The sequence below is a fragment of the Pyxicephalus adspersus genome, chromosome 3 (assembly GCF_032062135.1).
Source record: "Pyxicephalus adspersus chromosome 3, UCB_Pads_2.0, whole genome shotgun sequence".
NCBI classification, from domain to species: domain Eukaryota; kingdom Metazoa; phylum Chordata; class Amphibia; order Anura; family Pyxicephalidae; genus Pyxicephalus; species Pyxicephalus adspersus.
This window is the reverse complement of record NC_092860.1, coordinates 94,382,390-94,404,143: the sequence shown is the minus strand read 5'-3', so window position 1 is coordinate 94,404,143 and position 21,754 is coordinate 94,382,390. Positions and strand designations below refer to the sequence as shown.

The 21,754-nt window shown below is 35.9% G+C and overlaps 1 protein-coding gene across 4 annotated transcripts in view; it reads left to right on the top strand.

Annotated features, from left to right (window-relative positions):
• CAMK2D (calcium/calmodulin dependent protein kinase II delta) overlaps positions 1 to 21,754 on the top strand; it is a gene marked incomplete in the record, with an annotated part of 124,599 nt that overhangs the window by 37,849 nt on the left and 64,996 nt on the right. For all 4 annotated transcript variants that reach the window (XM_072405760.1, XM_072405758.1, XM_072405761.1 and 1 more), the window contains 1 exon segment: positions 17,325 to 17,379. In XM_072405760.1, the coding sequence (XP_072261861.1) occupies positions 17,325 to 17,379 (55 nt within the window).

Genomic DNA, 21,754 nt, shown 5'->3' with positions numbered 1-21,754 from the left:
GGCCAAAATTCTTTCACCATACTTTGAGAGGCTGATAAAGTTCTACAGAAACCAGTAACTTCAGGGTATTGCAGCTAAATGTGGTTCTACAAGCATGGGTTATAATTTGTTTTTCACACGCCTTTTTATAATTTGTTGGATCCATGTTGGATTTCAATAATTTTGGAACCTTCTATGAACCAGATGATTTGTAATATGATATAAAAGCTTTGCAGGCCATTATGCATGGTCTGTCCAACAAGGAATGTCAACAACACAGGGCAAAACCTAGACACATGATTTCAAGGTAAATATGCATCTGAGAAGGCGAAATGGTGACTAGAAACCGGGTGCTTCGGTTTCCTCCTACATCCCTAAAACATGGAGTTAGGTAATTGGCTTCCCCCCATAATTGACCCTGTGTTAAAGACATATGAAAATAGTAGGGGCATTAGATTGTGAGCCTTTTTGAGGGACTGCTAGTGACATGACTATGGACTTTGTACAGCACTGCGTAATATGATGGCGCTATAATAATAATAGACTAGCACAGAACACTGTGGAAAGGGGAGGGATAATTTTAGTGGATTTTTAAAGTATTTGTAAACCAGTCCCCTTTATTAGTTTGTGAACTGCAAGTTGTTAGCAGGGCAGGCTTGCTGGCTTGCATAGCTCAAAATTGACTACAAATTACAGACATGCTATATTGCCCTGTATTTTCATGTAGCTGAACAGGATGCAAACGGACTACGCCAACATGGATCTGTTTGCTGTAGTCAGAATATTGAAAGATAAAAAGGGAGACTGATGGGATCAGCTGGTATTGCAGAGGAGAAGGCCCCCACAAGGGGGTTAACACAATATTGTGTATATTACACAATTACCAATATGGGTGTGTATATTGTTACCACAATATATACACCCATAGTGATCCTTGCAGAAATATTTTTTTACATTTAAATACACTTTAATTCATCACAATTGCTCTCATGTTTCCTTAATTTAGACTGCCAATGTTTCTGGCTATTAGTCAGTCAGACAATGTGAGATTTTGGATACATCATTACAAGAAACTGCCTGCAATGCTCAGCCATCTGCAATGCCAATTTACACTGGCCTACAGCATTGGGTGTAGCCGCCATCTGTCCAATCATCTTTAGAAGCTCCATTTTGTAAAGAGTTTTATGTGGGGAAGGAATCCCTTTTATCATTGCCAACTATGTCGGGAAAAGCTTTTCATTTTTTTCCCAGCAGAGTTAAGCTAACATTTATTAATCTAGTTGGTGATTTTGACATATTGTATAAATAGAAATACATTTAAAGAGTACTAATTTTGTTTGTATTCAGAAAATATAATTCTAAGAAACAAGTTACTTATGCAAAGTAATATATACCATATTATTTAGGTTTTGTTGTTTCTGTTATTCACAACTCAGTTGGACATGAAATAGCCAGAAAGCATGGAATTCATAACCAGAAACTAGGAAAGGTTTCTAGTAAAGGAATTTAGTTTGGTTTTCTCTGACTTTCTTTTATAACAAAGCTCCAATCACAGAGAAAATATAATAGGAACTCCGTGTTCTTTGCTCCTTTTTCCAAACTGTTTATTACATTTTAACAAGATGTAAAATATCAAGATATATTTTTTTTATCATTTCAATTTTGCAAGTTTTTCAGTTCCAAACATTAGCTGCAGTTTGGTTAGATACAGTGTTAGCTGTAAGCCCACCACATCTTTTTGTTTTTTGTCATGTACTCTTCTTGACTCTTCTGGTACTTTTTTGTGTTATTGTGCTGTCAAATAGAAAAGAATGCTAAGAATTCACCCTCAATCCCCCAACTATCACCCATTTTAGTCACATTTTATTTTTTTTATACTAAATGGCATACTGACAAGGTATTTATTTTCTTTCAATATAGAGAAGGTTTGCAACTTTTCTGACTGTTTAATTTTCTGTAAGGAGAAAATTGACACATTCCTCACTGAATCCCTGCTGTGAGCCTAACCTTAAATACAAAATGTGGCTCATATATTTAATACAGAGCCAGGCAAAAGCACTAGCTAAGTAGGGCAAAAATTACATCATTCTATGTCTTCCACATTAATAATTGATATTTGTCTTCTCCAGTAACAGTCCCTGGATTCTGTCAGAAAATAGGGGTCAGAGCTTGTTACATATTGCATGAAGCATCTTATAATAATCCTTCAAAATATTAAAGATACAAAGAAGAATGTCTCCTAGAAATTATTTATGGGTATAATTTTTACCAGTCTGTGTATCTACACATAGGAAATGCTTGAACAATTGTTGCTCATGAAGTAACTATGTTGCCATGCAAGATTTTATGTTAATAGAAATGGAAATTGCCCTTTTGCTAAATTGTCCACTCCTCTTGTTGCAGTCTTCTGAAAAAAAGGTCAAATTGTACAGTCCTTTAATATCAAGGTCTTGGGAAGATGTAACAAAACTTTGGTTACCTAAGCCCACTAGCACAACACAGGTCAGTGTTATCAGGCGGTATTAGCATAGCAGGCATTCACAGTAGGTAGTACATTTTGAAATTACCAGAAAGGAGCCAAATACTTATATATTGATTACCTGGGGAAGGGAAAGGGGTTATGTACTGAAAACTCCTGCAGGTGTATGTGGGCAGACCTCTAGGTGTCTGAGCTTCATACCTGAAAGTAACTATGTATAATACTGAGTACTCCATCCTCACTTGTTTGTGCCCCATCTACTTCTGGTGCTTGATTGGAAACTGTGTCTTCCTGTTTGAAGATGTTTGAAGTTCTTCTGGTAAGTTTCCTGTGGAATTCAGAGCAGCTTAAATCCTGGGAAAAGTTTTCCTTGCATTCCCAGTGATAATGAGGAAGATGGTGGTTTAAGTATGCTTTATTTGTCTTTTTTTTTATTCATTTACTTTTTTTGGTGGGGGTGGGCATGTTTAACTTAATAAAGTGGAAATAAAGTTCTACATTCCAAAATGGCAAGCAGGCAGGATTTTTATTGCAGAAGGAACAGACATGTCCTTTCTGCAATAAAACATACTTATCTGCTGATTTGCAATGTTCTTTTCAAAATACAGCTCAGTGCAGAATGTCCCGACATGTCAGGTATCCCAGCATTTCCTGGGACAGAATGAACTCCTGCATGAGAATCACATCATTCCTGCTTAGGTAATCAAGATGGTCGAATATCCCACACCCAGGTAGTGGAGAAAGATTGCTGCCCACATGATTGTGGTGACAGGTTTGTGTAAAATAAAGTAAATTGTGCAGAATCGGGCAGGTATTATTCATTTTTTTTCAGTATGACCATTACCTGTCCCTTCTGCAAAATAAAAAAGAAGACTTACTTATTGGTTTTTTGGGACAAGGGAAGGCACAAGATATGAGCAGAACTTCTATTTAAGTAGAAGGTGCACCTAACCTCACAAAAAAAATGACTCAAAATTATTTCCTTTAGAGTTGTTTTATTGATATGTATTGTAATAGGTTAGGACAACTTTTATGCAGCTTTGAAAAAATGACTGGAAGGTAAACTATTTTTTAATGGCTATGTGTCTTTTTTTGGAATGCATATTTAAATATCATTTATGACCTTAATTAGTGAAGTTGTATAATATTATTAAAATATGCCAGAATCCAAACTTAAAGTAATCAGAACTCCAGAACTCGTTATCAAACTGGTGGAATAGATATGTACTAATTCGTTTCTATGTTTTACTTCTGATTGCTAATTAAGTTAGGGTAGTTATGTACACTTTCTCTATAAATAGAGTTTTTATGTAATAAATCTATTATTAGAAGCAGTGTTGTATATCATTTGCTTGAGAGTAAGGTCTGTTTTGTATGGAGCTGCAGGTTAGTACATCAGGAGGTCAAATGAGGGCACTTTCAGTAACTATTATACTTGTAACATTCTCATAAATTATTAACTTTAAGTGCATGCAGTATTTAAGAATGATATCATTAGGTGCTTTTAGCAAGTCTCACAAACAATTCAGACCAAATGAGAGATGTGTCTGGCAAGTTAAAGGAAATGCTATTCACTAAACCATCTGAACTTCATTAAAACCTATTTCTGTGATACTGGTGTAACTTTTACCAACTGTATGACTTATTTAGTAAAGTCTGGAGAGCTCTTTTTTATGCAATCTTTTTGTTCAACCCATTGAATTAAAGCTGAAAGTCTGCAGGTTCAACTTAATCTGAGTTGTTTCATTTAAAATAATTGTGGTAATGTAGAGAACCAAAATTAGAAAAAAGTTGTCTCTGTCCAAATATTTATGAACCTAACAGTATGTACCTATATTCTGTCATTATTATCATTTATTACCTTAATGCATTAGTAGACTCTTTTCACTCCCCCTCTCATCTCTATTTACTATTCAAAGCCATTTTCCTACAGTAAAATGTACTCAATTTAATATGATAACAACTACCTGTCTCTCACAATATTTGATATTGACTAGTCAAATTATGTGCAAATGTATGTGTTAAATATTCTTAAACATTTATGTTCGCTTGTATATGTACCTATCTCGCAAAATTGATCATCATATTATTCTTTATAGTCCTTGTGTTTGGTTTCCAAAATCCCCTGATGTAGCCCCCTGTGGGCGAAACGCGTTGGAAACAAAACTAACTCTAGCATCTTTATTGAATTCGATCAATAATCGGGACATTTTTCAAGTTGATACAACCCCCTCCAAATGCTTTTAGTTATATCCGAATAGGTTCATTTTCTATACATGTTTTTAATGATCTAATATCACTAATAAAATTTTGTTAAATTTTGTTTGTTTGTTTTAATAATAATGTTAATCAGGTACCATCAAAAGAGCCTTCATTTTCTTTTTATTTCTTTCTCTTTGATTCTTACATTGCAAATGACTTGCGTTTTCTTGATGTGCATGTATTAGGCTTTAGAAATAGTTTTCACATGCCTGTACTAGTCCTAAAATAAGGCAGTCTGATGAGACAAAGTGAAATGTTGTAAAAGGTAATGACCTACCTGACTGGATCAAAATTCAGCTATGTTTTTAAGGTATGTCCTTGATTACCTAGTTGTCAGCAAAACATAAAGGAGGTTTACAGAGTTTGCACTGGGGGTTTTGCACAATGACGGTGTGACAAAGCCTTTCTGAACTTTTTTACCCCAGAGGAGCCTTTGAAATACTTTTTGAGGTCCTGGAAAACTCATTCTTAAACCAATTCACTAGGAGTCATTGGGAACAATGCCCTTTATATTGGTGGGTAGAATACCCCATACAGTTTTGATTACCACCTGTTATGGAACTAGATTAATCTATATATATATATAATATTTTTAGCAAAGGCCAAGTTCAGACAGACTGAGGTTGTGTTGTACTGCTTTCTGACACCCATGTGGCTGCCCCTAGGGAATGAATGGGAATTGTAGTCAGCAGTTGAGTACCACCTCCTGTCAAATGTTAAAAAGCTGGTTCATTATGAATTAGTACAATGGCTTCATCTGCTGAATGGCAGCCACAGGGAGCCGTCTGGAAAGCAATGTTCTTTTCGCCTGTTTTAATTAACTGTAAATTGCTAATATTCCTAATGCTGGGTACAGAGGTTAGATTTTCTCTGTTGGGAACAATATTTCATGATATTGCTCAGTGGAGAGAGGAAGGGCAATGTGACATGGGATGCAACCCACCTCATCATCCTCCATAGGAAATGGCAATAGTCATACCCACTTAAACGTTTAGGATAACTTCAGATCTGTGGTTTATACAAACTGTCTGGTGCAGGCTCAGTTGTGCTCCTAAACTGAGTGGAAATGGGAAATGTTGAATGGGCATAGTTAAGAAACACTGTGCAGGCAGTTGTGGTTGCAGTGGATTGCATCTTCAGTTGAAACATGTTGCTTCTGACCGGCCTTTCCTAGCCATCAACTTCTATTGATTTGAATGCAAGGTGCCTCCAATGCAGCTCACAGTGGTTGGAAAGCAGTTGCTTCCTTTTATACATCAAGTTTCTGGTAAATTGCGGTTTACACATCAACTATAGGGCTAAAATACACAGTATTGAAGAGGGGTAGTTGGAAGAAGTTTACCAGCTCACTTTTCAAAAGCAAATCTGAAAGGGACTTTAGTGATCAGGCGCAGTAGATCACTAAAGGACACCAAGGGACTGCTGTACACATTCAGGATTTTCACTTGAGACAATCACAGTTGTTCATCTTGAGTGTGTGTACATGGCTTTGTGGGCATTAACATTTAGGGGATTTTCAATCCATTATAAACTACCTTTAATGGTACACACACGCACACACATTTTCATTTGAGGAATTGGAAATTTAATTCTTATCCATGTCTTTAACTAATTGAGTCTAATTGTTCTGATGTAACAATACAATGCTTGGCTTGTGATGTATTTCGTCTGCCTGTACATTTACTATCTTGTAACTATAACACCACATTTCAATTAGCAAATTTTTAACACTTGAACAGATTGCATTACAGAATTAAACTGTGCTGAATTGATTTTCAAACCATATCTGGGAAAGCCATCTGGAATGTTTATTACACAACTTTTTCCAAGGCCTTTGAAAAACCGTGTTTGCATATCAAAACTATTTGGTTGCTGACTAGCAGTGTAGGAACACTTGAACCTATATTGACATAATGAGGTTTTTGTAGTTTGCAAGGGAAGTCAAAAATGCTGGGTTTCCCTGACACCTAAAGCTAATGCATTATTTTACTATAAAAAAGGATTTTTTTTTCTTGCAATACACCCCTGTGAGGTTTTTTTTTTTTTATTTTATTTTTGGTCTGTGTACCATTAGGAACATTCACCTTCACTTCCTGTATTAGACACAGCAGGAAACTTCCAAAAATAAACCCTTTTAAAAATTCCCTCTTACTTCCTGCTTTAAATATTTTTAGTTTTCTCTTTCTTTCTCAGTAACAGTGGTCACAAGTAAAAAATAGAGGGGTGGATTTACTCTTGGGGACATAGCAATAAAAACTTTACAGAAGGATTTACCTTTTCTAAAACTGAAAAAAAGTTTTTTTTTTCCTTGGAATACATTTTACTGGTAAATATTTTTTTATTAGCATTTTCATCCAGTATTAAACAACAATAAGGAGCACATGTGTTATAAAGCAATAACAATAAGGAGGGAAATGGGGGAGGCGAGTAGGGGGTGGGGGTACCTGGGATTTACAGTGTAAAAAGGACCATGTAACCACATACACATAGTCTAATTATAAGTGAGCGGAAGGAGGAGTACATCTACCATATTGACCACTGGGAGGTATATGCTCCATTATTATATTCATTCATAGCTCTGAGTTCCTCCAGTCTCATAAGCTCGTTAACCCGAGCAAGCCAAAGGGTTAATGTGTGTCTACTTTTGGGTCAACCTGTTCTTTGCCTAGGCAGGGCAACTCTGCAGCATTATCATCATTAATGCCAGTTCCACGAGCTGCATTTACTTACCTTTTATCCTCTGCTGTTTTGTTTGGCCACCCAGAGTGAGGGAGAGATGTAAACTCATAACAGCAGTGTGGGGCAAAGGAGTGAATAACTAAAAACAAAATGCTTTGCTACAGACAAAATCATCAAAGATAATGATGATAGTGAAGCCCCCTGTAACATCTTATTTTGAAGCAGCCTAAGTAGAAACAACCTACATGAGGGACAACACCGCTTCAGTAGCAGTGGTTGCCCCCTCCCTATTACAGGTTGCACTTACAGGTAGAGTTTACTGGCAGAAATACCAGGGTTTTATAAGACTTTGCAGAGAGAAGGAAAAAAGTTAGTACATTTATGATGATAGGCTATATTTCTTACTTAACTTCTGTCTATATATACAGTTAGGTTCATAAATATTTGGACAGAGACAACTTTTTTTTAATTTTGGTTCTGTACATTACCAGGCTAGATTGGACTTGGCACTGGGACACTACACTAGTTTATCGATGATGTGACACAGGACAGAAGCAGCCGAATGAACTCTGAGGTGTTCAGAGACATACTGTGTGCTCAAATCCAGGTAAATGCAGTCACATTGATTGGGAGGCCTTTCATAATGCAGATGGACAATAACCCAAAACATACAGCCAAAGCAACCCACGAGTTTAATAAAGCAAAAAGCGGAATATTCTTGAATGGCCAAATCAGTGATCTGAACCCAATTGAGCCTGCATTTCACTTGTTGAAGACTAAACTTCAGACAGAAAGGCCCACAAACAAACAGCAACTGAAAGCCGCTGCAATAAAGGCCTGGCAGAGCATTAAAAAGGAGGAAACCCAGCATCTGGTGATGTCCATGAGTTCAAGAATACAGGCTGTAATTTCCAGCAAAGGGTTTTCAAGGGTTTTGAATTTTTCCAATTACTTTTGAACCCCTGAAATGAAGTGATTGTGTTATTGTGTTTAAAAAAAAAAAAGGCTTTAGCTCACATTTTTATGCAATTTATGTTCAACCCACTGAATTAAAGCTGAAAGTCTACAGGTGAACTGCATCTGAGTTTTCATTTAAATTTGTTTGTGGTAATGTACAGAACCAAAATTAGAAAAAAGTTGTTTCTGTTCAAATATTTATGGACCTAACTGTACATAGTTTCCCAGAGTTGAAAAAGTAGCAACTTAACTTTGTAAAAATATAAGTTCATTGAAAGGAAACCTCAAGTGGAATCAATGATACAAGTAGACATAAACAAACAAAACTAATAACACCTCAGGAGAAGGTAATCCCCGATGATTTGCGCCCCAGGGGCCACATGGAAAGACCGAAAACGTGTTGTCAGTAATGAGATTGTAGGTAATGTATCCTAAAATGATTTAGGTACCAGCTCTGGAAAGAGTACACAACAATATGGTAATATTTGTCTTTGTTTAATGCAATACTAATGAAAAATGATTTCCAGATAATTGTAGCAGACCCTATTTCTAACACTAAACCCATTTTATGAACTATTTAGTGTTCTTTTATGAAATATTCCATCATGTTAATGACTTCCTATGCACAACGAAAATCAATTGTACATTATTAAATCTGAAGTAAAAAAAGGGATTCCTGCTTTCAGACAGTAATTTCAGTCCACAATGCTTGAACTCTATTAAAACATGTACATGAACATGTTGTTTTTTTTTTATTGTTTTAACTATTTAACATGTTAGCATCGTTTTAAATGTAGGAATCTCACACTGGAGCACCTAAAACCTAAACCTAAAATAATGTGGTTATGGTATACAGTAGGAAAGTCCATTTATTTGAAATTCATATATCAAGAACCACAGACAATGTGCACCTAAACTTGCATGCCTGTTTGGTCTTTCATAACACCAGGATACAGTTCAACATAACTGTATTGATGAACCCCAGAAAATTTTGTACAGATCTGATCCTGGTGACATCAACCTAATGTCAGGCATGCCACCTGTCTCACAGGCATCCATATACAGACCTGGATTTTATTATTATGTTTGCTTTTGGTTATCTATATATGTTGTTCTGCTATCAAATGCCCAGAGAAAACTGCAGTTGCCGTGAAAACGCGCCTGGATGCTTTTGTACTTGATAACTATTTTGTTATATGTGATATACTGTGATTCCAAGCCATGTATTTGAGCTTTTAATTGCCAATTTGTCACGGATTATGTATTATTTATATGTTTTTGCAATAAAATAAAACAATGTTTTTTAGATATATTTTTGCCAATAATTCCCTGCTTGAGTCCACTCACTTTGAGAGTTGAGTTAGACTGTTTCCTCTCTTTAAATATGTGTGAACTATACCTGAATTCCATTTAGTTTGCTAAAATACCGTCAATGATAAACTATTATCTAGTGTTCTTTTTTGTCATTATTTTTTTCCCCTTCTTTTTGGTAATTTACTCCATCATAGTGTTGCTGATCTCCTGCAATGTCCCTGCAGCTAATGCAAATTAACATGTTTTTCACGTACAGACTTGTGTGCTCAAATGTTTAAATTTAATACACCAAGTGAGTATTCTATGTAGATAGAGTTAACTGAATGATCCTGTCTGAATTTTCAGTTGATTGATTTATTAAAATAAATCCTGTGTGCACTGAATTTTGTGCTCTATAAGAGCGTTGGGATAGCCTGCATGCTGACATTTCCTGTGGTGAGCTGATAATTGCCTATTTTAATTAAAACAATTTTATTTACTGCAAGCAACCCTCAGGTGGCATGTATGTAGTTAGTTCATTATTGCTTTTTAAAACTTTAAGCAAACTCAGGCAGTGTAGTTATACCAAATATTTTATTGCCTTTCTCTACTAGTGGAAGTAATAAACTTGACTGATCTTGATCTGACTGCCTTCTATCTAATGGCATTAAAAAGGTACTTCAAAACTGCCCATTGACTTAAAAGTATTTTAGATGAATATTTAATAGCATTTGTGGTAAAAATATTTTTCTTATCCATTTTACTTTTACCGTGCCAGTCCATGTCTTCTTATTCACTAATATACAATACAATTTAGCCCTTCCAAGTATTTAAAGCAAATAACAATTCTGGAGGTGCTATAAAAGTGTACAACCCTGGTGTACAGATAGTCCAGCAAACAGATATCATTATAAGGTAGTTGTACAGAAGCACTTTAAGTTCATTACAGGTTACAGTTAATTCACCTTGCTAAAAAGTCCACACACATTGACATATTAACTGATAACAGTCTATTTATTCAGACAACCTTTAGCAAACCAAGGAGTAGGTCATTATCTACAATATAAAAAGTATCAGGGTTGTGATTTGGCTTGTCATTTTTGGCATGACTAGGTAGGTAATAAAAAAAAAAAAACAAGCCATGAAACCTGAACTGTTCAGAAGTGGTCAGGACGAAACATTTAGCATTCTCTAAACTAATCTAATAGAAAATGTCTCTGTTGCATACAAAAGAATCCACTATCTTAATGTGCTATCAAACCACATCAGAATATCAAAGGCCATCAGAATACCTAAACATTTATCGCTTTATAACATGCTTCATGCATCTGCATTGTCAGTTTTATTTCCGATGGTTCTTGTATCGTTTTTTTTGTTCTTTCGATGTGGCAGTATTCAATGTTTTGACTTATTACCTCTGTTTAATGTGCAAGGACCTGTAAAATACTTGCGTGCAAGATGTTTACCTCCAGAACATTCCTTGAAAAATATAGATAACTCAGTGATTAGAGGACTTGCTGAGAACTGTTTCCAACTATGCTATTATTCAGTTATGAGCTGGCAGTCTTAATCTGTTTAGTAATGACTACCTGCAGCAAAGACTTTCCCAAAAAGCATTATTTTGCTTGAATCACCAGTATGCCAATAATTTTGAAAGCTTATCTAGTTCATGAATACTATTTAACTTTTTTAATACAACCTGCTACTTTTTGTATTTCTTTAAACTATGTTATATCTTTAGTATTGGGATATATTTTCTGTTTTTTAATTAAAATTCAGAATCATGCAGCACTGGCAGTTTTTACAGTGTTCTGTTTAATGGTTCAGACATTAAAATATGACATACATAAAAGGGAATGTTCACAAGTTGTTAATTCAGTAGTAATACAGAGAGACCCTATGTTGAGATTGAGAGCGATTTCTATGTTGCTTTCATGTATTATTGTGTGGGTACAAAGGAGTAAAAAGAAAAAAATATGAAAAGAAAAAATCAATAAACTTTTTTTTAAGACCTTAGTGATTTACACTGAATGAAAATAAACAGCTTTATTTATGTGCCAAAATAAATTGAAAAACCTCTACGTAAAATAAAAATTTCTGTTGGGTATTTTTTTTTTTTTTTTAAATCAATATACAACTCATGTGTAAGGGCAGTCACATAGTTCCGTTGTTTCAAGTTTCTCTCTGACCTGCCAGAAGTGTGCTGGCTACAGGTTTGTAGGCGATACATGGCAAATATGCAGTGGACCGATATTTAGAAGAATAACTGAATACCCTAAATCACATGTGGAAATGAGACTGGATGAATGATTATTATTAAACAGTGTTTATGTAGCGCCAACTTATTACACAGCACTCTACATTAAATAGGGGTTGCAAATGGCAGACAATGACATGGGAGGAGAGGGCCCTGCCCAGAAGAGCTTACAATCTAAGAGCTGGAGAAGCGGCACACAGTAGTAGAGGGATGCGGAATGGTGGGTAAGTAGTGAGGGTTTTAAGAGAGAGACAAACACAGATAGGCAAGTTTGAAAACATGGCTTTTGAGTGCTCTTTTAAGCAGGAACTAGGAGCAAGCCGAATAAGAAGAGGAAGAACATTCTAGAGAGTTGGGGCAGCTCTAGAAAAGTCTTGGAGCCATGAATGTGATGAGGTTATAAGTAGGGAAGTTATTAGTAGATCATTGGAGAAGCAAAGAAAGCGGCTAGAGGAGTAATTTTTTTTACCAGGTCAGAAAGGTAAATGGGACAAGAACTATGGAGGGATTTGAAGGCAATTAAGAGAACTGCAAAGAGAGGCAGAACAGGAGTGGTGGGAAGGATGGATGAGTCAGGCTGCAGCGTTCATCATAGATAATATGGTAGAGAGTCAGGTTAGTGGAATACCGGAGAGGAGGATGTTGCAGTAGTCCAGATGAGAAAAAGAGTGTGTACCAGGGGTTTGGTGGTCTCTAGGGACAGGTAGGGCCTGATTTTGGAGATGTTGCATGGATGAACGTGACAGGACCTGGAAATGTTCTGAATATAGGGGGTAAATGAAAGGGCAGAATCGAAGGGGACGCCAAGACAATGTGCCTGAAGGGAGGGATGAATAACCGTGTTATTAGCCGTTATAAGTCCGGTATATATATGTATGATATATATGTCAGGTGGAGATTTGTAATATAGGGGGGAATGATAAATTCAGTTTTATCCAGGATGAGTTTCAGGAACCTCATCATGGATGCCTGACTGCCAGCATGAACCCTTATCCAGGACTGAGGGAGACAGGTCAGGGGTGGACAGATAGATTTGAGTGTCATCAGCATACACATAGTACTGTAAACCAAAGGAGGATATGAGACTACTGAGAGAGGAGGTGTACAGAGAAAAGAGAACCGGGCCAAGGACTGACCCTTAGAGGATGAATTACCATTGAAAGAAACTTGAAAGGAGCGGTCAGACGGGTAGGAAGCAAACCAAGAGAGAGCAGTGTCACTGATACCAGTGAAGTTCATGATTTGAATTAAAAGGGGCTAATCAACAGTGTCAAAAGCAGATGGAGGATCTGGAAGAAGGAAGAGGGGAAAAGTTTTCTTGTGAATTTAGTAAGAGCTGTTTCAAATACAAATTTTCAAATGATACCAAATACAAATGATTAAGTGGATAAGTAAATACTACGCAATTATAATTTGTTGAATGTTTGCATTTACCCCTATCAAAATATATTGGTACTGATGGTTATACTGCAGTCTACCTAGTCTAAGTGCTGTTAATAACTGGACAGAGGTCTTTACTTACTACATTAATACATAAAATATGTAAATGTGTGTGTGTGTATATATATATATATATATATATATATATATATGTTATTGTATGCATGTCATTGCATAAAGCAACTAATACTAAACTTTTTCAAATAATTGAATCTTTCGCGTTTTGTTATAACCCAAGGACAGATGGACAGTATAGGAGAGTTAGCCAGAAATCTAGTATATTAACACATTTTTATGAAGCCTCAGGCTTTAAATAGAACAGCACAAAAAAAAACACTATGGCAACATTTCATATGCCCATGGTTAAATAACAAATGACATAATACAAGGCAACAGTACCTAGAATTGATTTATATTTGAAGTGAAACTCCACATTGACTAAAAAATGTTCAAGTTATAGAGTTAAAGTACGAATTCTTATTAAATGAAAATGAGATGTAAAATTTACAGGTAAATGGCCAAAATAAAGACCCTATCCTATTGTGTAATGCTTTAAACATAAATAGAGATAAAACTTTGTCCTACTTTATATGACGTGTTCTGATTGAGTTGCATTGCCATTAGAACAGGAATGAGGGAGTGGCATAACTCTTGTTCATATGGTTCATTTATTCCCTCCAGCCAGCATGCATAGCTCCATGTACATTTACCAAAAGATTGCAAACAGGCAGATAAGATTTGTTTTTTTACAGAAAAGACATAACATGTCCCCTCTGCAATAAAGAACTGTATACGTACATTTTTTTTGTTGTTCATGTGTTTAGATCAATTTTAGTTTTTCATTCCAAACCCTTGGTAAAAAGTGAACATAAAAGACCAACTGTGCACAGCTTTAGGTCTAACATTTCTACTATTCCAATGTAGATCACGATTAGATTGACAGATCTCTGACCCTTTTTAGTGTATATTCAAACTTAATTTCTTTGTTGTTCAATACTTATCAAGTATTACAATACAATAACAAGTGAAGCTACAATATACATTGACCCCTTGTCCTCATTTATTCATTCAAATGTGAAATGAAAACAATAATATACGAATCACATTAGTATATCCTTATATGCTTTTTATCTATGCATTGTTAACAGTGGAGGTCATCCAGCCAGGCAATGTAGCATATAAAATAACTGCATTTTTCCCAGTTAGACATTGTTAAGGTGATTTTACTCTTTTCAAATAGATTTACATCTGTGCTATTAACGGCTCCTAAAATGCTAGAACTGGTTAATATTTAGGGAAAAAAGCTCAATTCCCTGTAGGAACTTGTAGATGAAGCTGATATGCTGTTTCTTTAAGTTCATCATTTTGTAGTTTCCTTTTTTATACAAAACTTGAATCTTTATTATTTAGGGAATTCAACAAGTTTGTAAAAAAAAGTTTATTTTACATCCTGAAAGCTTATTCTCAATACTTAACTTTTGGATTCATTCAGATGTCAGTTGCCCCTCTGCTTCTGCAGGAACAGTGGTTGAGTATACAGTGTATCATAGTCAAAGTAAACTAAAAATTAATTTGTTTTCCAAAATACCCAAAAAGAAGCAAATAAGACACATTTAATTTAGGGTTTACCACAGTTTAGTATGTGCATCCTATAGCAGCAGTGAACATACCTGTCTGTCTCTCTATTTACCTGCATGCCAGTACTGTTTATGGGGAGACTGAGATTTATTGTAATGATTGTTTTAGGATTATAGGCTCACCTACTTTTATTGACAAACCTTTGAACCATGGTATATTTAATTTTATTTTCCTCAAAAGACAAGTTTGTCTTTTAGCTTTCGTATTTTTAACTTTTTGACACCACTATTTTATTGTTGGTATTTCCGAGCACTGTTACTTTGAACTAACAATACTTTCTGTGCCAATGTGGCAAGTTAAGAATTTTGCAGACCAGTAAAAAAAAAAAATAATTATTGGGAGTGAATTCAAACAGTTAGTTAGGTGTTAAGGCTATGTTTGGAGTGGTGGTGAGGTTGCAGTGTTATCACTGATTTCTCATGTCCCTGAACCTCTTCTTGTAGAAGCCTACTAGTAAACCAGTGCAGCACTACAGACCGCCAAGTGGCTGACCACAACTGGCAAGGCTCTGGAATGAGTGTTAAGCTACGTACACACATTCAATTTTTCTCGCCCGATAATCATCTCACAGCGGATATCGGGCAAGAATCTGGCATGTGTACTGCCCGCGTCGTTCATCGCCCGTGGATCCGTCCTGGCGGATCCACGGATGATGAACAACGAGCGATCCTAATGCAAGGGAAGAGGGAGAGCGCGCAGCAGGGTGCTGCTCCGTCGTTCTCCCCCTCCCCTCTCTATAGAGCACAACGGTGCTGTATGTACAGCACTTGTTCATCCATCATGCGGTTGTTATCGTTGGAAAGGATCATGAAAGATCCTTTCCAACCACAAGAATTGCATGTGTGTATGCGGCTTTAGTGCTAGGTTATTTTTTAGGATGGAGCATTGTTTAGTCAAATTCTAATTCTTAAAGGCCTCTATCCAAATATACTGTGTAAGGCTTCTGGAACCTAAATGTATGATGCTGTTTTTACATTTAAAGTATATAAAAAGTTGATTTTATGTTTTTATGTGTGCCTGTATTATCTATGATTTACAGTTGAAATAAAAGTCAGTGGTCAAAATAACTGTTTGGCTAGTCTTGCATCATCGGGCACTATCTATACATATAAAGCTTAAAACATTTCAAACTGAGGTGTTCCTATTGCATGTAGCTGGAAATTGGTAAAAAAAAAAAAAGATTATGGAATAGTCTGTCTCCAGTTCTACAACAAGCACTCATAGGTGAATGGAGCCTTTAGGTACTGTAATTTAGTTCTTGGAAAGAAAAGGCATTTATACTTTCAAGTGAATTTGTCCATCTGTAACCTGATCATCTTACCCCTGGAAGTTACTTTGTTAATTTGTTAAAGTGTGATAAGCTAGTAATGCCTGTAATACAGAGTTCTTTCTGAGGTGAATGTGTCTCAATATTATGTTATTTTCTTTCTTTTTTTTTTTCATCTGCACATTTCAGTTAAATGGTTTACCTGGCAACATGAGTGGAGAACAGATTACAAGCAGGTAGAGGTTAGATTGTGTGCCACTGAAAAGATGTGCAGCACATTCTGTAATATACCCTTACTGGTGATGTTCCTTGCCATTTGAGGTTGGAGGTTAGGCGGGTGTCTAATCATTTGCGGTAAATAGTGGCTTGCCAACTGCTGATCACAATCATTTATAAATTGGCTGAACTTTTGGTACAACTTTACTGAAGTGTTCATTGACCTGTAGTGTAGGGGGATGCAGCCCTTGTAAAGTATATTTTTTTCAGGATGCCCAGTTGAAAGATTGATGAACACATCTCGCATGTTCATCATCCTTTATATTAAACCTTAGATCTTGGTATTGAGCTTATTTTGTGCTGTGCCTGGTGTCAGCAGATATAGGATTTTTTTTTCTTCCCTAAAGGGGAAGCAAGCGACAGTGGTCTGTTTAGACCCCTACTCTTCCCTCAAAGAGGACCAGTCATCAGGCACAGCAGCCGATAATAAAATGTATAGACACGTGTAAATGAAATCATTGAGGCTTCATTTTAGTATTTAAATATAGGGAGCTGTAAGGTTCTTTTTACATATGTGCAGTGTAATTACACACAGTGCCCATTCAGGTTATAGTTTTTTTAAATGTTCTGACCGACTAAATATCTCTTCAGCAGTGTAGTGTGCTGCCACTTTTGTTTCTAGTTTAGTCATCCCAACATGACCAGATTATTTGGCTTTAGGGACCATGTGTCTCTGGCCTACTAGCCAATTGTGAGGTCCAAGCACTGTGTCATTTTGCATGTTGCAATATTAATAATAGTAATTATTTAAGTAACATTGTTACAAATTAATATTGTTTTTTTTTTTTTTTTCACAGTTCGACTTCATGACAGCATATCAGAAGAAGGGTTCCATTACTTAGTCTTTGATTTGTAAGTAGAGAATTTAACCAGAAATGCTATCTTAATAAGGTTTTCTTCCTGTTTTTTTTTTTTTTTTGGCACTCAAGAGTAAATGAAAAGCCACAACCCACCAGGACTATCTGTAATCACTGCATGCACCTAATCTCCTTGGACTACTTAAAATGTGCTTGTATTATTAACTGAAGATGTTTAGGTGGAAAAGGCCATGGCAAAACATTTTACAGCATGAGTTTGTAGCGTATATCCATTTTAATATTGTCCTACGTGTTCCTAATAGAGGAGGGGAGGATCCCCTGACTTCCTGGTACATCTCTTCAATAGGGAAATAAACATATTTTACTACAGTAGGGCAAGGTTGAAACATTTGACATGTTAATAAAGGCCGTGCTTCCCTGTCCTTGTCAAACCAATATTAAATTTAAACCACTCCTCATCCTAACCAATTTATTTTAATGGATAGAGTTCCACTTTATAAAGGCCAATGCTCCTAGAAGGTTAGAGTACCAGTGGTATGTATAGAGGTGATCATGGAGCCGTTCTTTACAGCAGCACTCATTAAAGTAGAATGCTTTGCACAATGTTACATGTCAGTAACAAAGTTATGTTTGGTGTATACATATACATTTACAGTCTGACACTGGCAGAGTAGAACTGTTCTTTGGCTTTCCCAAATAAGGAAAAGTGCATAAGGAAACATGCAGTACTGTAAAAATTTCAATAGAACATATAACTAAGGCCATTGTTTAGAATAGAAATTTGGGAAAGGTAAAAAAAAATCTGTATCTTTTGGATATTTCCCTTCACTTTCTTTCCTGTAGACTCTGCAGAAAGCAAGAATATACCTATCTTTCCAATATGAGCAAAATCCTCTCAACAAGTTAGTTGTCATAGGAACAGTTGTCCTGAATAGAAGATGTCCCCCTCTATTCCTGTTCTACTGACAAATCTTAGGGCTCTATTTATCAAACAGGGAATCAGATATTCCCTTGTGGGTATCTTCCAGTGCAGTGTGTTTCAATGGCAGTGATTGATTCCCACAAGAGAATGTTTGATTTCCTGTTTTATAAATAGAGCCTTAAGAGTTACATTTCCAGGGATGTTGGTAATTAGGCCAAATAGACAGAGAGAAACTGTCTTTTGTGGACACAAACCACAATAAAAATTATACAGCTGCTCTAACTCTATTCAAATCTAAAAAATAGTTATGCTTTATATAGTCCAGCCATGTAAATGTAAGGGTATGTGTTTGTTGTCTTCGATGACATTTTATTAATATGTGATTGTGTCAGTTCATGTGTTCTTTTTTGTAACTGTATGGCTGTGTTTAAAAAAAAAAAAAAAACAGAAACCTAAGACCATTCCAGTTGTATTAAGTATTTAACATTGTGAAATCAAAGTTCACAAGAGCTGCACAAGCCAAGAGTCTAAGCACTTTTTTATGGGTATATTATCTTTTTTCCAGAAATTATTATTTGAAGTTTGATGACCATGTAGTTTGCGTTGGTATAGCAACAAATTTTAACAACACATTTTAAAATAAACGTGGCATTGCACTGACTGTAAATAGTTATCTTAACAACCTTTTGTGCTTTCCTTGCTTCATTCCAAAGTGGCCAAAAACAAAACAAAATTAAATTATGCTTGAAATGTAAGACTAAGATGCAGGTCATGTTCCCTTTCTTTATCCCCCAGGCACAGACCCATGTATAATTGCTATCCATATGCACCATTAGAGGTTCTTAGGATTTTGAGAGTGTTAGCCGTATGTGGATCTCTAAGATGTTAAAAAATAAGAGTTAAAGAAGGGCCCCACAGAACATGCTATAACTATCCTTAGATTCTGTATTGCTGGATAGTTGCAATGTTAATACCCAATTGAACTGTAAGTTTCAATTGTCAAAATTCTTTTGAAGGACATCAAGCTAAAGGTGTGCGCAATTGTAGTTTGATTTCTTTGTCCCAAAGCATGGTGCAGAGTGCGTACTTTGCTCTCTTTGGGAAAGCAGTGATCTCCTTACTGAGGTTCAGCAAACCCCCTGCTGCTTCAGGTACTGAATTCCCTAATCAGCAGGATTGTAGAACTATAGCCCCTGCCTTCTTTCCCTACAATTAGAAAATTATCTACTTGGCTGCACTTGCTAGCAGGGGACAGGGATTTCTCAAGTAAAAATACAGTACTCTAGTGCATAAAGAATCTGCACATCTGACCTGTTGCTACAATCTGTGTTTACTCCCACAGTCCTCTATACTGTAGTGAAGTAGTGGTCTGAAGGAGGAACCACAGAGCAGCATAGTGGGGAAAGCAGACATCTAAAACATTTGAAAAAATGTCAAATGTGCAGATCCTTTGAGCAAACATGGTTGTCCTAAATAACAATACAAAAAACGTATGCATACTGTATACAATATTTATTTTATTGTACATTTTTTGGCCTGCTTTGTCAAAGTTTTCAAACTCACTAAGGGGAATGTTTAAAAAGAAGTGATTGTGTTATTCACTAAACATTCACTGCAGGTGAATTTTCCTGGTCAGTGCATTTTAATATGCAACAAAAGTACATGAAACAAAAAAAGCAGAAACTTGGAGTGGGGGTTCAGCTAATTTCTCTTTATATATAATCATTCACATAAAAAATTGCTACTATGGCTTTTGCCTTCTAACCTGGAAATCACAATGTAAAACCTCTTTTTCTGTTAATTAGAAAAAGTGTTTACTTTCTAAAGGTCATTGTGTATAGCAAGCATCATAATTTGGAATTGGCCTTCCAGCATGTTGCAGTAATTGTAAAACATGTTTGAGGTTACTGTCCTTATACCTCTCTGCTTGATAAAAGCCTTTTACAGCAGCGTGCGAGTGACGCCTTCATCTGATAAGAGCCCATCATACTTTTAAGCATTGTTCATCTCATTAATTCATTGCTTATGAACAAGCCGCCCGCGCTGCTTATTTTAATGATAAGGCATGACAGTGCCGTATTGCTGCCATTCCACCCCCACACAACTGTTCCTAACTTAATCGTTGCTTTTAGTAGCTGTGGGAATTAACCATGTCATAGTGTGCTTTCTTGTGATAGCATCCTACATTGAGATGGGGGGACCTTTAATTATGAATAGATAAACTCCACCAATAGCCCTTTACTGCTATGGAATTAGTGTCAGCGATAATTGTTTTGTGCTGCAAATGACGACACTTGCCTCATTTGCGTGCTGCCCAAGTACTGCTGTTCACGTTCATTTGCACATACATGAATATTTATAGTGCTTAACCATTTACTAGAATATTTGCCCCTCAGTTTTCTAATCCTTTCCCTTATTTCTCCACTAATAGTGTCATGGCTGAGATGTGTGTGTATTATATAACTATCCCTATTATTATAATTAAAGAGCAATGATGTTCTACACTCCTGGGTTCTATAAATTCCAATGTGTTTTGGGAATAAATAGGTCACTATACAATAATGAAAGAATTCAATTTCCGTCACAGTTTTATAGTTATGCTAAGGTGTCACAGAAAATGTTTCAAAAAATATCTTTTTTTTTTTTTGTCATTAGAAACTATGTAACTTATGCTTAAAAATAAATGCGTGTTTCTGTCTTTCCAACTACTACAGAAAGCCACTGCTGTAGAGCTACTGTGTATTACAAAATAAATAAACTACATTGATGTGCTGACTCTGACAGTTCACTTTAATCATTCACAATACCCAGTTTTGTGTGTATATATTATATATCAGCTTCCTTAGTACCCTACAGGGCCATCAACTCCATGGATTACATATAACCGGACACCCCATTTATGTATCTGATATTTTGCTCCACCTTGTTCTGTATTCTTTTATTTGTGCTCATTTGGTGTTGCTATACCCATCTATCCAATGGGAGTGTAGGATTTAAAGCCTGATCTTACAAAATATATTTGATGTGCGGTCTGCAAAATGTCATAAATTTTCATCTACTCATGATTAGCTACACATGGGTACCACAACCTCCATTAACTGTAACAAAATTATAACTTCAGTGAAATTATATGCATTTGTGATCTACTGTCTGCTGCAGAAATGTGATAAAGGTCACTTATTCTTTAGCTGTTACAATTTGTAAACCAGTTCTGTAGCATTTACCTCTTGTGTTGGAACTAAAAAAAACCTTCTTTAGGTTAGTTGCTACTTATTACTGTGTGTGCCTTGCTATGGAGGTTTCCCCACACTTCCTGTTCTAAGGATACAAAAGGAAATGAGGGAAATCTCTACAAAATCAACATAATTTAAGTTTTATGTATAATCTATTTTTATTGGTTTTTAACAAAGGGTTTACAAACAAATATAACATACAAAAGAGAACCAGAATATTGCAGTAAAACAGAAGAGGGAGGGGGGGGGGGGGG